Source organism: Rattus norvegicus, chromosome 6 (assembly GCF_036323735.1).
Source record: "Rattus norvegicus strain BN/NHsdMcwi chromosome 6, GRCr8, whole genome shotgun sequence".
Lineage (NCBI taxonomy): Eukaryota > Metazoa > Chordata > Mammalia > Rodentia > Muridae > Rattus > Rattus norvegicus.
Window position 1 is genome coordinate 140,127,645 of NC_086024.1, and position 19,323 is coordinate 140,146,967.

At 39.6% G+C, this 19,323-nt stretch overlaps 1 gene segment (V, D, J or C); it reads right to left on the reverse strand.

Moving 5' to 3' along the window:
- Window positions 1-11,483: 11,483 nt before the first annotated feature.
- Window positions 11,484-12,095, reverse strand: Ighl2 (immunoglobulin heavy chain like 2). The segment is given in 2 exon segments: window positions 11,484-11,845; window positions 11,960-12,095. Coding segments are annotated over 2 exon segments (408 nt in total).
- Window positions 12,096-19,323: the final 7,228 nt, after the last annotated feature.

Below are 19,323 nucleotides of genomic sequence, written 5' to 3' on the forward strand. Positions count from 1 at the left end.
TTTATAAGGATCCACTATACTTCATTTTGTTAACCTATGTGCATGTGTACAGAACATACTTTGTTCCATGCTACATGATCCCTTAATATCAATGGATAATTTAATATCACCAAACATAATTTTGCTTCTGGTTAACAACTCAGTCTTTCTCACTGTCTTGGATGGAGATAGCTTTTCTATAATGTGGCTCTTAGATATGTTCACACCTACAAGGTTATTGTAGCAGAACTCATTCTCTGTAACAAGAACACTTGCGAACTTTCTGGATTCAACTTATTCATGATAGAATGCAATCTTCAGACCTTATTAAGGCACCTGAGACCTTCTATATCTGCATCTGCTTGCCATGTAGGGATTGCTTGGGAGATACATATATATTAGCAGCAAATCGTTTTTGCTTTTGCATCCTGAAGTTCTCCATTTATTTCTTTTGAGTTCGCCTTCCACCATCCTCTTTCCCCATCATTACACTAGGTAAAATGTGACTATATTTATTTTATGTTTCATGAACTTTTCTTTTCTACAATTAACAGGATTTGAATAATCAGGGTGTTTGATTAAATTTTATCACCTAACATGACCACCCAGAGATCCCAGAATAAACCACCAACCAAGCACTATACCTAGAGGGAATCATAGCTCCAGATAAATTTATAGCACAGGATTTGCTTATCTGACATCAATGGGAGGGGAGGCATTTGTTCTTCTGGAGGTTTGAGTCTTTTGTATTTAACCAGTTCACTGGTGTCCCTCCTACCCTTTCACTTTCTCTCACAACACCTCAGTTTTCCTTTCCCATCACCAGTATTCCTTTGTTATTGGTTCTCCATGTCCTACATTTAAGATGTATACCTTCCTAGGGCTTTCCTTCTATTTCCAAAAGCTACAAAACAGGAGCCAGCGTCACTGATGCACAATGATGATTCTGTAAATGACAAAAACAGGTAATGTTTGTACTTTCAAGTATTTGTCATATTGTTTCAGTTACATTTAATCATACACAAGTAGAGTAACCAATTACTCAAAACAGAGAAAAATAATGACTACTAAATGGATGAATGTTTTAAAGACACTAAACCCCCCAAATAAAATGTTAAGGATTATGCTGCACATATGATTTGAATGAATAGGCAAGAGAACCTTTAGTAAAAGGTGATGTAAGTTTTATTTTTACTAATATTTATTTCAATTTAAAGCTTCATATGTTAATAGGAAATCCAGCATTGTAGTTGCACATACATAGACATGGTGAGAGAGGGAGGGAGAGAGAGAGAGAGAGAGAGAGAGAGAGAGAGAGAGAGAGAGAGAGAGAGAGAGAGAGAGAGAGAGGTCTGGGGAAAGAGGCACAGAGACTTGAGGTGGTAAATGGTGTTTGTTGACATGCCAAGGGAAGAATAATGATTAGCTAGGTCACTACATGGTCTCCCTTATTCATCTGGGACATCTTCCAGGTAGACAGTAGAGCATTGGGGCATTTCATATGTAGATGAACCAGTGGAAGAGGTCTATGTAATGGGCTCATGGATTGTTTTGGAGAAGAGGCCAGGGACCAGAAGCAAGTGAAAATTCTAATGTTGGACTTTCTGGCAACATGGGGTAACTGAAGATTTCTTGGCTGATGAAAACATAATTATACAGAATCTTGACAGTGAATGGTTGGAAGAAGATTGACAGAATGTTGGGGCCATGACAATGTGTCAAGATTGCTGGGAGATAAAGTCTAGAGTTCATTCTTTTTATATTGTTTCCTGACTAAGTAGGACAAATGGAGGGATCTTGACAGTCTCTGTGTGTGATCTCAGTAGTTCTGAAAGAAGATGAACCAGGATCAGAAATATAAATGAATGAATGAAGAGAGGATTGAGCTTTGGGTATCTGCTTTTTGTAAGAGCTCTGAAGAGGGCAGGTGTGTTGACTTGTTCTTCCAGGAATATGAGGCAGTTGAAGGATTTCTGATGGGGAAGATGACAACTGTCATAACTTTTATTTTTAATGTACGTGTTCAAATCTTTTACTTATCAGTTTCTTTGTATCTCCTGAGTTTCAAGGGACTATGATACAAAGATATTGCATATTGTGTATCCCAACCCTTGAAGACATAGACGTTGTGAAAGCAAAGTTAGGAGATAATCATTCTTGTGTTTAGAAACAGAAATAAGGAAGATCTTCTATCTTTTGAAAAATTTAGTCAACCTCTTTCCAGGTCATGGAATAGGCAAGGAGAACTCATAAAGAAAGCCTGAAGACTGGCCATACATATGCCACAAACAGGTTCACATCCTATAAGGAAATACTTATAGGAACTTCAGGGAAGCAATGAGTGATTTTTTTATGTCTTACAGTATAATGGTTTCATGGTGTTCATCCATCTAACAACTCAATACAACACATGCTAGAATGGAGACATTTTAAATGCCCAAAATTCCTCATTAAATTATTTTTAACAATCTTACTGAGGTAACTTTTGTCACCACAGTTACTCAGGGACTAGTTTTATGTATAACATGCAGGAGGAAGATGGTAAATATGTACCAAGTATACACACTATTCCGTGAGTATGTCTTCATGTGACTTCACAATACTTGATTTCTATTAGACAATAGAGCAGTGCAAGACTCCACAACTATCAACTCAGGAAGTAAACACAGAAATGCAAAAATGTATTTGAAGTTAAAACGTTACTTTCTGTCATCTGTATAGCAGCAGACATGAGACTGCTGGGTCTTGTGTTCTTAATTTATAAATCAGTGGTATCCTCCACATTATGAATCAGTACTGCACAGGATCATGCTCATATCGACAGGGAAGAGGGCCCACTTTTTCTCCAATCATACAACACTTCCTCTCATTCTCCTTTCTTAAATTGTTCTCATTACATTTAGTATCAGCAATTTTTCATTTAGAATTTAATTTCCATTTCTGTTGAGATTGGAGATGGTTCCTCTCTGAAACCTCTTCTGTCACATGTACTGACCAAAATGAAGGATACCAGTGAGAGGACAGAGGGCAGAAAGTTGCCTAAGAGAACATTATATCTCTCCATAATGCCTGTTTCATCCTGGAGACTATTGTTGGTATCAGAAACTGCTTTTGCCTCCAGCAGTGATATCACCTGCAGTCGACAGGACACATCTATTGGCATGGCAATGGCCATACTTTCCCAGCAGACATTTGGATTAAGCTTCCACCATTACCTGGGATTATTTACATCACAGTTTAAATGAAAAGCAGACCCTTCTTTCCCCCTTCTCCTTTTACTTCTCACACCACTTTTGTCTCCATCATCAGCAATAACCCTCTTCCACATGGGAATGTATTGGCCTGGCCTGGGGTGTCTGGATGTGCGCCGTGATTCTATCACAGTATTGGTGCTGAAATCCAGGAACTCTTGCGGCTCTGCCAGAGGACAGGAACTACTGTGGAGGTCCCGTGCCTCTGCCATTCACCACCTTAATTCAGATCATAGCTGCTGCCACAGCTGTCCCATCTTACTGGCATAGAAGGGACTACATTTCTGCATGTGAGTTGCTATTGCAGCCTCAGAACCTACAGACTTCTACTATGTGAGCTGCTGATTTCCATGGACTACCACGGCATGTTACCTCTTGCCATGTGGGTTATTTAAGTACAGAAAGCCTGAACCAATGGTACAGTTTCACATTTCCTGCTACCAGGCTGCTAAAATTCTTGCATCAACATCAGCAAAGTTTAAGTTTTTTTTTCCCTCCAGTTGTCAAGAAGGACCCCTGATTTCCCAAATAGGTCTTGGCCAGTCTATAGGGTAAGGGGTTGGCACTTTAGGATCACAGTCCTAACAACCAGCCTCCTAGATGACATAAAAGATAAGACTTCAACCCTTAGATATATATTCCCTAAAAGAGGCTCTTGTACCCTTCCCCTTTCTGGTCTCTGGCAGCCATTTAGAACTTCCAATTCCTGGATATGGATGCTTCCAAGTGAGTCAAAGACTCACTGCAAGTACCCCCTAGAGGATCTAAGTGACAACTTACATATCTAGCCTGGCAGAAAATATGTTGTTGAAATTATTCTCAGGATGCATGTATGAATAATTCAATAACTCCCCAATTGGTGACTTGTCTTCAAACATACCTCCTGGATCCTCACTGTGATGTCTCCTGGAAAATTTCAAATATCTGAAGTTAATGCCTGATTTGAGGGCATCACTACTAACACAACTCTGCAATAAGGTCTGGAGTCTGTACCCATTAACTAATGGCTCCAAATGTTCACTTAATGGCACACAAGATTCAATAATCTTACGGGTTCTTCATACATACTGCCAGTGGTCTGGTAAATGGAAAGAGGTCCTGTGTGCACAACCATTTAACTATCTTTGCTTCAACCCCTTCCTGTGTTCCTCATGTTTCCCCAACCCAACTTCTCTTAGCCATGGAACCTTCACCAGATGAAGGTACAACTCTCAATCCAGGTAACAAACTGCCTCCTTTCTTCAGCACACCTGTATCCACAACTCAAATAACCCAAAACACCACCTCAGTTTTTCATTCTCACCATGCTACCCAAGCAACTCCTTGCCCAGCCTCTCCAGATGCATTCCCTCCTCCAGTGACAGCTTCAGGCATCAACAATGCAGGTACCCTGACCTTCATTCCTCCAATGACCTGCTCCAAGGCTGTAGCCCAACCCCCAAGTCCTTCATTGCCAGGGACAACTGACCAAGCACTGTTCTTTCCTTTAAGGAAAGAAGCTGGGGCAGATGGCCCTGTCAGAGTACATGTTGCTTTCTCATTGAATGAACTTTGTCAGAAAGAAGACTGGGTTCCTATATCTCTAACTCCTGTGCCTTTACTAATGAAGGTTCAGTACCTTACTCAATCTTATAGCTTGTCTTTCCACAATGTACATATACTCTTTACCAATAGTTTACTTACTGACGAAGGCAGGTGAGTTTTGGTGCAGGTGAGAATACATGCAGACAAGGTGCATCAAACTGATGGAACATATCCAACTGCATTTATGGTGGTAACTGACCAAGATCCTGAATAGAATTATAATTCTGAAAGTGGTATTTTAGCCAGAGGTATATTCATAACCTTCCTCCTGGCCACTTTCCACAGGGCAGCCTTACATCCAGTTGACAAACTCCAAGAGGTCATCCAGGAAAAACAGGAAAACCCATCTCAAATTTCCTAATGCCTCACAAAGGCTTTATCACAATACACTTATCTGGATTCTGAAAACCCAGAAATTAAGCAACCTCTGATGACCTACTTGCTTTCCCAGAGCAACCCCAGCTTCAAAACCAGGAGAGGGGACCCCTAACTCCACAGACAAAAGTTTTGGCCCTGCCCTTCAAAGTGTACCATCAGAGAGATAAGGAGGATATAAGACAAAAATATCATATGTTGGCAAAAGCTCTGTGATAAGCCCAAGCTATTGTCATTGACTCCTTGTCTTTTCAGGCTCAGAGACCTGCAACAAATGGACTCCTGCAACAAATGTGGTCAACAAAGTTATTTGGCGAAGGGTTGTCCTAACTTCTGCAAGGCAAGGGAACCATGTCCTAGGTGACATCAGCAGGGACATTGGGCTGTCAATTGCCCTCATGTTGGGCAGGACAGAGGGACATCACTCCCAGATAATGCTTCAGCTGATCTCCTAGGCTTGTCTAAGGACATCTTGAGGGGCCTGAGCTTGCTTGACCTGACCACTGCCATCACTAGCGAGCCATCATGGTATGTGAGCTGTCCATCTTTTCCTCTTGACACTGGGCCACTTACTCAGTCCTAATGGAGTTTTGGGGATCCAGTTCTTCATCTTTTTTTTCCTATATTCAACTTAGGAAGAGAACCTTACCTTCCTCACCAGACCCCACCACTTAGTTGCATTTTTAGGGTATGTACCTCTCACCCATTTCTTTTTGATATTGCCAGCATGTCCTTTACCCTTGTTGGAAAAGGATCTTCTAGCTAAGTGGGAGCCTCTATTTCCTTTTGCCTAAATCCAGGCTTGCCAGTTATCTCTCTGCTCCTTCTTCTAGCCAGTCAACCTACTAAAATTAACAACTGACATCTCAGAAAAGTGATGAAAATTATTTGTTCTTTAGAGGAAAATGAGATGACTGTGTTGAAGAACTTCAATTTTTCACATGAAATATAATAACAGGGCGTGTTTAAGTCAAGAGAATTTTGATACCAACTCCATATTATTGGTATTTCTCTTCAAGAGCATACTTATCTGCACTAATATTTTTCTTATTTATTCACTTTTTATTTTTGTATTTATGTATTTGTGTATTTATTTTGAACTTACAACTCAGTCACAGTCCCCATTTCTCTCCTCTTCCCAGTTTCACCCTTATAAATCCCTTCCCAAATTGCCATTTTCCTTTATCTGACTGTAAGGGTACCCCTCCACCCTGTAGCATCTAGTCTCAGTAAGCCTCACAATGAGCCCCAACAAGGCTGTTTGAATAAGAAGAAAGGGATTCAATAGCAGATAGCAGAGACCAGGATACATTCTGTTGAACGTCTTAGGATACCCTCATGAGGACAAAGCTGTACATTTGCTACAATTTATATGGGGTCTAGGTTTGTCTCCTGCATGCCCCCTGGTTGGTGGCCCAGGCTGTGTAAACCCCCAAATGGTCTCATGATATTTGACTCTGTTCTTCTTCCTGTGGAGTCCTGGACACTTCCAACTTGCTCATTTCTATCCCTCACTCTTCAGCAAGAGACCCTGGGCTCTGCTTTGTGTTTGGCTGTACATCTGTCTCCATCTATTGCTGGATGAAGGCTCTCAGAAGGCAGTTTTGCTATGACCCCTGCACATCTTGTAAGCAAGTCAACATTTGGTTTGAAGATTTTGTGGTTGATGTAATGTGCCCATCCCCCTTCTGTAAGTACTGCCAGGCTACACGGGGCATCCTCTTTAGTTTCTATAACCCCTTATGGTAGGAATCTCAGCTAGGTCACCACCATAGACTTCACATATACTATTCTGGACCAGACCTCTAGCTAGTTACTAGAGAGGCACACTTCCACTATGGCAGATTTTTATTCTAATTTGCATCCATCTCTTTAGCCTCCTCCTTCCCACACTTAACAAACATTGCCAAATTCCTTCTCTCCTCCTCTCCTACACACTTCATCCTCTCCATTCACCTCAGCTGACTAATTTACATTCTGAGTGAGATTCATGAATCCACCTGTGGGAACTATTTAATATTTATCTACTTTGGGTCTTTAATTGTGGAATGGTTGTCCTGTACTTTATGACTAATGTACACTTATAAATGCATACATAAAATATCTGTGTTCTTGGTTCTGGACTACACCACTCAGCATGACTCATAAGTACCATCCATTTTCCTGCAAATTTCATGATGTCTGTGTAATACCTAAAAAGTATTCTATTTATAGCTATTAAACATTTTATCTATTCTTCACTTCAAGTATATCTATATGTATGTGGTTTCAAGTTTTCTGGCTATTACAAATAATATTGCTGTGAATATAGTTGAACAAACAGGTGGGGGATGTTTTGTATATATGCGCAGGAATGGTATAGCATGATCTTGAGATACAATTATTCCAAGATTTCTATGAATCCATCAAACATATTTAAAAAATTTTGTGCTTGTTACATTCCCACTAGCATAGGATGACTTTTCCTCTTGTTCCGAATCCTTACCAGTATTTGTTATCATTTGAGTTTTCGATCTTAGCAATTCTGATGAGGGTAGCATGGAATCTCATGGTATGTTGCATTGTATTTTTCTGATGACTAAGGATGTTAAATATTTCTTTAAGGGATTCTTGAGAATTTAGTATTCCCCTCAAAAATTTCTTTATAATGCTTACTGTTCCCCTTTTTTTCTTTCCTTTAGTGGACATTTTCTTTATTCACATTTTAAATATTATTCCCTGTCCTGGTTTTCCCTCCAGAAAAACTTCATCCTATGCTTCCAACCCTGCCTCCTTGAGTTTGCTCCCCAACACTTCCACCAAATACCTTTTGCCTCTATGCCTTTGGATTCTCCTGCAGTGGGGAATCACAACTTTATAGGACCAAGGGCCTCCCTTCCCTTTTATGCCTAACAAGGCTATCTCTGTGGTGTCTGGTTTTTTGATATTGTTGGTCTTCCTATGGAGTTGCAACCCCCTTGGTTACCTAAGTTCATTCTCTATCTCCTCCATTTTGAACCCAGTTCAATGGTTGGTTGTGAGCATCTGCCTCCCTATGTACCTCACTGATGATGAAACAAGAAAGCTTAGAGATATTTGACTCTCTGATCCACCTTCATCAGCCAGTCTTACATGTCCCAAACTTCTCTTTATTTCATTAACTAGATTATTCATATTTTCCTTACATAAGACAGAATTTCATATAGGTTTCATTTTTTTCTTTTGAAGATCCTAATATGATGCAGCTTAATAAAATTGTTGAAAATGAGTATTAAATTCTATTGCTGTATATGAACTAACCAGGATAATGGTCTGATAAAGGCTTGAGTCTGATATTTTTCAAAAGTTGGATATTCTGTATCTGCTGGAGGATCAGTGCTTTTACTTGGGATTAAAATTGTGATGAAACTCTGCAAAAAATAAACTTGAAGTGAAAGTGTTCATTTGGGCAAAACTTCTACATTCCTGTTCATTAGAAAAATAATTCAGACCTGGAAATCAAATAGGGCAGGAAACTAGAGACAAGAGGGGATGCATTAGGATGAGCATACAAAGTAAAAATGGTGTTCCAAATATGTTTTCTTTATTAAAAGCACAGGAAAATATGTGTGACTAATGTTGGATGGACTTCAGTGTTACATCTTAGAGGTCCTGACAGTTATATTCCTGAATTGTTGCATGGAGTATTCATAGATGTCTGGCAGTATATTGAACCTGGTATTTTCAAAGTTATTTGGCAGCAAGTGATCTCAGAGTATCACCACTTAGGAGGCTCCTTCCTCATCAGATGCATGGTTCTTACTTTGATTGTGTGTGCACAGAGCATAAGGATCAATAAAATTATCCTGTATTTAGTTCATCAATCACAGATCTGAAAGCAAACAACAAAAATTCTTGCACTCCTCACTTAGGTGGTGTATATACATTTAAAGAATCTCATGATATGACACTAGGTTATGCTTCCCCTGTGGGCAAATAGAATGTTCTGAAAAATAACCCAGAGAGAAGTGATGTCACCACTGGAAAATAGCAGAGAATTAAGCATTTGTGATGAACCCACATTCTAGCAATCCTATGGCAGGTGAATAAGATTAAAAGGGACATATTCCAGGCAGCGTTTTGGGGGCAGTAGTGATATTTTATATATTTTAGACAGCTCAGCCCTATTGCTATAGCTCTTGTAGAAATTTACGCTTTTATTGACATTTGTCTCCTCTCTTCATTTGCTTTAGTGCTGCAATATTTTAAACTGTGTTCTATGTTTCCCATGGCCACTTCCTCTGCATTGTTGTGCACATATATACACACTTACTTTACAAATGTACAGAAATTAAAAGAACTTTGGCATTTTTCTCTGAGAAGACATCAATTAGCAAAGAACTTTACAAACTGCTAATCAAGTTGTGTTGGAAATTGAGATGAAATCAGAAAATTTGTCAGTCTCAAGCATCATTTGTCAGTCTGGACCACAGTTTGTAGTTATCCAGTTATTCACTAGAGTACTTGTGGCTGTGAATTTCTTGTGAACATGATGTAAAAACTTCATCTCTCTTTCAGAAACTGTCATTACACAGGTGAATGGTATTGATGGAGGTAGAGCAGGACAGAAAATGTAGAATCACTTTGGTGAGGCACCTCTGGTGGTGCCTGACAGCATCTTCTAGTCTATGCTAATGTGGTAAACCAGGAAAGTAGAGACTACTTCTTTTATTTCTCCATAACTCACAGGAAACCAATGTGTTGCAGTCACAGCTATGCCATTATCACAGGCAGTACAACTTCATGACAATATGACAATCATTCACAGATTCCTAGATTACCTCATGCTTTGTTTGAACAATAATCATTCCCTGGTGTCTAATACCTTCCTACTCTTTAGGGATCTAGTGTTTCAGGATGGTATGACCGCAGAACCTCCTATTCTTTTATGTTGACACCAAGCATATGATCAGAATGCCATTGAAAAGTATGTTATATTTAGATTATAAATGCCACACCTGACTTCTGGTGAGGGACACCATCTCAGAATGAACCAATCATCATTTACATCATGTTTCTGAGACAACAACATAAAAGAAAATCCTTAGAAACCTGAGGGAAGGAGAGGAAATTAATGTGTTAAATACAAAAATTATCTGTTATGTTAAATTCTTGGTATACTATACAAACTAAACCGTAACAAGTACAGAGAGTGAAAGAACTAAGAAAAGTTACTCTTTGGGTGGAATAGGACCTGTGTAGAACTTTCTGAAGCTCAGTAAGTATTACTAGTTACATTGATCTTATGTCTCAGTTCTGGAACCTCACACAGATTTTTATTACTGATACCACACGTTAGGTCTGTGTTAGGTCTGTGTCATATGATTTTTGTGAGGATCACGGAGAGACACAAAGTCATCTTCTTCATTGATCACAGGCCCTACTAGTTTCCCATGTTGACTCTATCTTGAAGACCACATAGTGTTCAGTGAAGGGAATGTTATGGACTCTCTGCCCTGGGTCTATATTTATACACTCTCATGTGTGCTTTATTTTTGGGGGATCTGACCCTGGGTCCTCAAACAGATTCTTGACTTTCTTTCTGGCTTTTGTTCAAGTCGTAGTTTATTGTACATTGAAAGTCATATTTAATGGGAGTATAGGTATAATTTTGTGCTTTAAGCTCTTACCACACCAGCAGGATGATTTGTGTTTCATCTCCATAAGTACAAAATAGTTCAGTTTGGAAGATATCAGAAAGTCTACTTCTCAGATTTGAAGACAGTGTGATGTTGGGACTCACTTACCAAGCAGTCTAGCAATATATGTGATCCATGTCTAGTGATGAAATACAGGCTTAGTGATGGACTTTATTTCAAAGTTATTATGTAGATGGATAGAAAATACATCTCAACACACACACACACACACACACATGCACACACGCGCACACGCACACATACACACACACAGAGAGAGAGAGAGAGAGAGAGAGAGAGAGAGAGAGAGAAAGAGAGAGAGAGAAAGAGAGAGAGGAAGAGGAGCAGCAGAAATACATAAACAAAGCCTTGAAGAGAGAGGCAAACACAGAGACAAAGAAACTCCATAACATATAAATAAATGAATACAAAGCACATATTAAACAGGAAAACTGAAAATTGAATAAACATTTGTCTACTTCAAGGGTTACTACACAATCACTTGGAGATAGAATGCTTGTAGAGAGGCAACCTAGACAGTAAGGAGTCCCACAATTACTTCGTTCCAGGTATTTCTACACAGACTAACACTCAGTAACTAGAAGCTCCGTGTGCTCCTTGTGCCCCCTGCTGGTCACTAGTATCCTGCAAGAGGTTTGTGTTTAAGCTCACAGTGACATTCACTCACTGTGTCTTTTGCACAGTAATAAGTCGCTGTGTCCTCAGACCTCAGACTGTTCATTTGCAGGTATACGGTGTTTTCTGCATTATCTCTGGAGATAGTGAATCGGCCCTTCACGGAGTCTGGATAGTAAGTGCTACCACCATCAGTATTAATGGATGAAACCCACTCCAGTCCCTTCCCTGGAGCCTGGCGGATCCAGTACATCCAGTAGCTACTGAATGTGAATCCAGAGGCTACACAGGAGAGTTTCAGAGACCTTCCAGGCTGCACTAAGCCTCCCCCAGTCTCCACTAGCTGCACCTCACACTGGACACCTGCAAACAGAGAATACCGGTTAGAAAACCTTCACTAACACAACAAAACAAACAAAATAAATTTTCTTATTCTCATGTGCACACAACGGAGATAATCACACTTTTATCAATTACCTTTTATGAAAAGGACAAGGAAAACCAAGCTGAGACTGATGTCCATGGTGAGGCGTCTGTGCAGTGCTGCAGTACTGATTACTGAAAGGGAGAACCTCAGAGTCCAGGACTGGTCTCCTCTGTCAGAGCTGCAAGTTCAGGACAGGCCCGTTTTCATATGCATACAGAAGAATTATTTGCATATCTTACTGCTACAACATGTTCAGGAACTATCATGGATGTCAGTTACAGAGTTGGACCAAGTTTCGTGGTTTCATATTCACATTTTTTTTGGTAAAGATTTACCATATTACATTTAGTTTCCTTTTGCCCTTGTGCACAGAACAAGTTTTGTTTTCATAGTCAGGATTCTTTAGTATAAATATGTAATTAAATAGCACCATTCATACTTGTGTTTCTACATATGAGCTCAGTCTTTTCCAATACCTGGGCAGGACATGGCTTCTCCCAATTGTGGTTCTTGGAGACAGTTACTCCTGTAAGGTTATGTTAGCCAAACTCATTTTTGTGACAAGAACACTGGGCTTTTTCTGAAATTTACTTCTTCATGATAGGATGCTGTCCTCAGACCTTATAGATACTTCTAACTTAGACATTGTGGAGCCTGTCTAAGACTCAAAATTGGCAATGGAGAAAGGTTTTTTATTTTCAGCAAACTCACTCGTTTTTTAATTCTGAAGTTATTCATTTATTCCTTTAAAGTCACCCGTCCAACATTTTCTTTCTGCATCCAGGTAACATGTGACTGTTTTATATTGTATTATATTAGTTTTTATTTTCTCAAGTTAGCGTAATTCATATACCTGTGGCTTTTAATTAACCTTTAGGGTGCCTTTTTCATATTTAATCAGTTATCTTTTTTTCAGTCCTCCCAATTCCGTTCCCCTTGCCACATTTCAATTTTGCTTTCACCAATATTCCCTTGTCCTCGGTCATCCATGTCATATGCATACGATGTGTCCCCTTCTTAGGTTTCTAGTTCCAAATGCTACAATATATAATTCAGAACTTCAGGCACCCAAAGAATGTGTTGCATATGAGAGAAACAGGCTGTGTTTCTCTTCTCAAGGCTTTGTTTTATTGTTTGAGGTAATATTTTACAGTTCCATTTAAATTCCTCCCAGGCTCGGAGGACATGAATTAAGAGGACATAGAGAAAATGAAACATGTGAAACTTGGGGTTGAGAACTGTAAAATAATGTCTTGTGGACAGGATATGCCTATCCAATCCGTGCCGTGATGATGGCTGTTATCTGTGTAAGCCCCACCTGATACCAAGCCAATCATAACCTAATATAGACTTTGTAAGTATTTTCTAGGTCTTCTGTCTTAATGAGGCACTGCTTTATATAGATTTCATGGAGAAGAGCACAATGTGGTCATTGGTCAATTTTCTAGGCTGCAATGCTTGCCTTACACACATGCACATATGCACAGGATTTTTGGAATAAAAATGCAATGATGTTGAGTGTGGTTGAGTTGAGATACGCCGTTGACAAAGATATGGGGTTGTTGAAGGGGAAGATAGGGCAGAGACATAAACATACTAAATTTATAAATGTGGAGTCTAAAATTCTTCAAAACTTGGGAAAAAAGGTGTCTACTAGATGGCTGAATTGTCCAAAGACAATAACAGAAAATTTTAAGACATATGCTGCAAAATATAAGGTTGGATAGGTAAGGCAACCCTCAGTAAAGGCAATGTTAAAGAAGGTTTTCTTTTTTCTTTTTTAAATTTTTTTACACCACATTTCAAGGAACAGTTTGAAACCATGATAATAGAACCAACATTGTAGTTGCACACACACACACACACACACACACACACACACACACAGACAGAAAGAGAGAGAGAGAGAGAGAGAGAGAGAGAGAGAGAGAGAGAGAGAGAGAGAGAGGTGACGGGTATCTGGAAAAAGAGGTACAGAGACCTGAGTTTGTATATGGTTTTTGTGAACATGCCAAGGGAACAATAATGAACCAGTGTAAGAGATGTAGGTAATAGTTGGGTTCAATGTTTGCTTTGGAGAACAGGGCAAAGACTAGGAGGAAGTGTCAATTTACCTCTTGGATTTTCTCACTCTATGGGGCAACTGAAGGGTCCCTGGATGGTGAAAACATAACTACAGATAATCTAAACAGAGAAGGGTTGCGAAATAAGGTACAGAATATTGGAGATGTTGGATGTGCAGCTTTTGGCATGTGTGGCTGTGGTATGTGGGGCTGTGTGAGAAACCTTAGAGGATGAGTGCTGGGACCTAAAGACCAAGGTCATTTATTACACTGTTTCCTGGATTAGTGGGATAAGTTGAGGACCTTTGACAATCTCTGTATTTGATCTGTGTGAATGGGGAACAGGAAGAGAAAAAAGACACTGGCCAGATATTGAATGAAGATTTGGGGATCAACTATTGGTACAGCTACTGAAGAGGATCCACGGCATTCACTGGGTTTTATAGGGCTATTAGTCAATTGTAGGATTTTAGTTGGGGAAGACAACAACTACCATAACTTTTTTTCTGAAGTGCATGTGTTAAAGTATTTTAATTATTCAAGGTTGTAGGATGCAAAGATGTTACATATCATGTATTCTCAATCCTTGAAGACAGAGGCCTTCTGCAATCAAAGGTATGAGGCAATAAATCTTGACTTTAGAAAACAAAGAAACAAGGAAGTTTTTCTTCCATTAGAAAAATTCAATCAACCTCTATCCTAGGTCAGGGGAAAGTGACAGGAGAACTCTTCCAGAAATATAAAGATTGTCAGTATCTTTTCTGCATATAGAGTCACATGATCACATGTGGGATTATTGACAGGAACTTCAGAAAAGCAATGAATGTTTTCTCTCTTGCAGTATAGTGGTTTCATCTTGTTTGTCCGCATGTAAACTTGTAAAATAAAAACAATAAAATACATGCTAGTAAGTAGAAATCCTTGAATTCACATAGCACCTCAGTAAATTATCTTTAACAATCTGACTGAGGTAAGTTCTGTCCCTCAAGGACTAGTTCTATGACAATATCACGTAGGAAGAGGACCATAGGTATATGTGAGATACAAGCACCATTCAGTGAGAGTGTCTTCCTATGACTTAACGCCTCATGTCTCCTGACAGAGATTCTAGCAGTGAGAGACAGTGCGACTGTGAGATCAAGAAATGAACTTCGAAATGCAAAAATATATTTCAAATGAAAATGTCACTACCTGTCAACAGTGTACAACTATACAGGTGATTTTTGGGTCACATGATTGCTATTTCCAAATCCATGGAATCCTGAATATTATATGCCAAAATTGAACAGGATCATCCTAATGTTCATAGGGAACAGGGACCTCTTTCTCTCCAACCAGGCAACACTTCTTTTCACTCATTTTTTAAATGTTCTAATATCATTGATTATCAGAAGTGTTTCCTTAGAATTTAAATTCCATTTCTGTTGTGATTACAGATGTGGACTTTATGAATCCTCTTCTGTCCACATGCTCTGGCTAAAAGGAAGGATCCCAGTTAGTTAGAGGAGGACAGAAGACAGAAAGTTGTGTGCCCAAGAGAATACTATATCTCTCTTCTCTTTATTGTAGTCTATGTTTTATCCTGGAGACTCACATCTCAGACAAGTGATAAAAATGCTGTTCTTAATATGAAAAATAAGACAACTGTTGCATTTTGTCTAAGCTCTGCCCCAGAGTTACCTGACAATAGCCAGGTATGCCTGACTCTCTAAAAAAGGGGCTGCTTGCCCACTCCGCTCTCTCTTGCTGTTGACTTCTTCCTCCCACTCTGTCCTTCTAATCCATCCCCATTTTCTCCTCACTTAGTACCCTCCTTTCCAGTGCTCAAGGCCATCCTTTACTCCTCTACTCTTCTACTTTCTCTGTGTGCTTGTCTCTGTGTGATACTCTCTCTCTCTCTCTCTCTCTCTCTCTCTCTCTCTCTCTCTCTCTCTCTCTCTCTCTCTCTCTGACTTTATTCCTACTACCCTCTTTACTCTCCTCCCTATGCCCTAAACAAATTCTATTCTATACTTTACCTTATTTTGGCTAGTCCCTCAGAGAGAAAGAATGCCTCAGTATGTGCCTGAGGAGTTACCCCCTTACCCTATACCTTACCATTCATCCACCAAAACATATTCCTTCTCTCACTCTTTATCTTTTTATAAACACAACAACTACTGTGTTACAGAACTTCAATTTTTCAAATAAAATAAAATCACATGATATATTTAAGAGAAGTGAATTTTGAGGGCACCTCCATTCTATTGGCTCTTCTAATCTACTACAGACAAACATCCCTGTCTGCATTATTTATTTGATTGTTTACTTGCTTATTTATTTATTTTCACTTTACATCTCAATCACCGCCCTATTTCTCCCCTCTTTCCAGTCCTGTCCCTTAGAAATCCCCCCACATTGTCCTTTCCCCTTCTCCTCTGATAAGAGGAGTCACCCTTGCATACTACCCCACCCTGGGGTGCCTTTTCTCTGCAGGACTAGACACATCTTCTCCTACCTAGGCTCAACAAGGCAGTTTGGGTGTGGGGAAAGGAATCCAATGATAGGCAGTAGAGACCATAACAGTGACTGTTCCACTTTTTAGGGGACACACATGAGGACCAAGCTGTGTATTTGTTAGAGATATGTAGAGGGTCTAGGTCTGTCTCCTGTATGCTCTGTTATTGGTACCCAGTCTGTTTGGCCCTGCATCTGCCTCAATATCCAGCTGGAGGAAGCCTCTCAGGAGACAATTTTGTAATCTCAGTGGAAAGACAATTTTTATGGGTTAATGAAGTCCCCATCCTTTCTTTTGAAGTCCTGTCATGGTACAAGAGGTAGCCACTTCAGTCTCTATATCGCGGCTGGTAGGAATCTCAGCTGTGGTTACTGTCATAGCCTTCCCATGTACTCTCCTGTCCTACAACTCTAGTTAGGAAAAAAAGATGCCCCCAACAACACCATGCATATTTCAATTCTCATTCCTAGCCATCTCTTGCCTCTATCTCCCTAGAACTGATTGGAATCTTCCGCCCTCTCCTTATCTCTTCTCTCTACTCAATTCCCTCTCTCTGCCTACCTCCACTGAGTATTTAATTTCCCCTTCTTAGTAAGATTCACCATGCCTTGGGACTAACTTACTATCCAGTTCCTTGTGCTTTTGAACTGTAGCATGATTGTTCTGCACATTATGACTATTGTACACGTATAAGTGAGTACATATCTTAAGTAATTTATGGTTCTGTGTTACCTTACTCAGCATGATATTCTCAAGTTCCAATAATTTGCCTGCAAAATTCATGATGTCTTTTTTTTTTATCGCAATAGTATTCCACTGTCTAGATGTTTCACATTTTCTATCTATTCTTCAGTGGAGGGACACCTGTGTTGTTTCAAGTATCAGGCTACTATGAATAAATCTGCTCTGAATATTCTTGAGCAAGTGTCTCTGTGGTATAGTGGGTAGTCTTTGGGTATGTGCCCAGGGATGTTATAGCTTGCTATTGAGTTATAAGTATTCCCAGATTTTTGTAAAACGACTAAATGTAATTTGAGAGAGGTTGCACTAGTTTTCACTCCCACCAGCAATGGAGGTGTCTTCTTGCTCTAAGTCCTTGTTAGCCTGTGCTATCACTTGGCGTTTTGATCTTAGTATTTTGCCTGCATGTATATGGAATCTTAGCTAGAGTCCCTGAAATTTGATGATTTTTCTGCATATGAAAGAAAAAGGTAGTGTTTGCCATTTCAAGCTTTGTCAAATTGTTTGATACAACATTTTCCATAGAGAGGACACTTTTTTTGTTTGTTTAGGCTCATAATGAAGTTCTCTCAATGTTTCTCTGGCAAAGAGATAGATGGTTGTTCCCTAAGTTTGAACTTTGTTCAGTTTCAAGAAAACATGATTTTTTGATATATCCCTGGTGACTCTGATTCAGATTTTGAGAACTGAATTATATAATGTGATCTCATTACTTCATATTGCTAGCATCCACTGCAGACCCTTTCCTAGAGGCTGGAGGTCCCAGTTTACATCATTGATGGTTAATGAGAAGTCAGAGAGAGGGCAGTTGAGAGATAGGCTCTCTGAGGTTTGCAGAAGGTCAGTCCTTACTACTTCAATTGAATCTCTACAGGGTACCCGGGGTCATGTAACATCACCAGCAGTCATACATGTGATAGGTATCAAGCATGTTTTCCTCTGCCGAAAGCCTGACACACTTACAACTTGGAAAAGTCACCAGGTATAGGAGCTCCAAGAGAACAAAACATCTATTCAAATGGTACCCCCAAACTAATCTGAAGGAAAGTAAAACTAAGTCAGGCTGATTTGTGGACCTGTGTACTGGAGGCTCTCCACAGAGATTTCCAGCCAGGCCGGATGGGAGGGCTCAAACAAAGGTGAAAATGCATGAGCAGGTAAGGGGAATAGCCTCCTTGGGCTCCATGGCCTCTGCTGCAGCTGTCTCCACTGCTACTGTAGTTGCTGTTGTTGCAAGATGCTGCACTGGACACCGTAGTGCAGGGGAGCTCCTGGCAGCATTTTAGGAGAGAAATTCTCTTTCCTGTTGGTGATGTTACAACTCTTATAACAGATTCTCTGAGAAGACTAAGTTATTCTCACACACCTTTATTCTTTCTGGATAGGATCTTTGTAAACCTTTCTGGGGTGGATTGGGCTCTGACAGTGGGTACTTCTGATTGGCTTGGTCTGAGATGTTAGGGGTGTCTCATCTACATGGGGAAGTGGTTGGAGGTATTGCTTGTAAGTGACTGACTGCTACAAATATCCTAGGGAGAGGAGGAAGTGGAAGGATGCAGGTAAGTGAATGGGTCCTGGTTCTGAGGACCCAGGGAAAGCTCCTACCATCTCTAGTTTCAAGCCTTAACTCAACCGTTTCAGATTTTTCTCTCACTGCCCACAGCCGTCCAGTTGATCATAGCTCAGACAGTGTAAAATGAGAAGACTAATCAATTAGAAGAAAATGATTATTTCAAAAATATGTATGGATGTTGGCCACAGTTAATAGTCATGTATTATGTGTTTTATATATGGAAGAAGATACTGTGATTTAGCATTAAAAATGCTAACTGTATCATCTTTAACTTGTTGACATGTACTTGAAAACTTTATGTTAGAGAAGAGGAATCCAATTGTTTTCAAACATCATTTAAGAAAAAGTAGAAATGTTACTAAAACTGCAGTCAGAGAAAAACAATACATTACCAAATCTCACTGTCTGTCCTCAACCACTGTTTCACTGAGTTTTCTTCATAAATATTAACTCAATAATTTGTTCTTATTTTATACTATTAGATTATAGATTATTGATTCTTCTATTGTGTGAAGAAACAAGAAGTTTGATAGAATATGA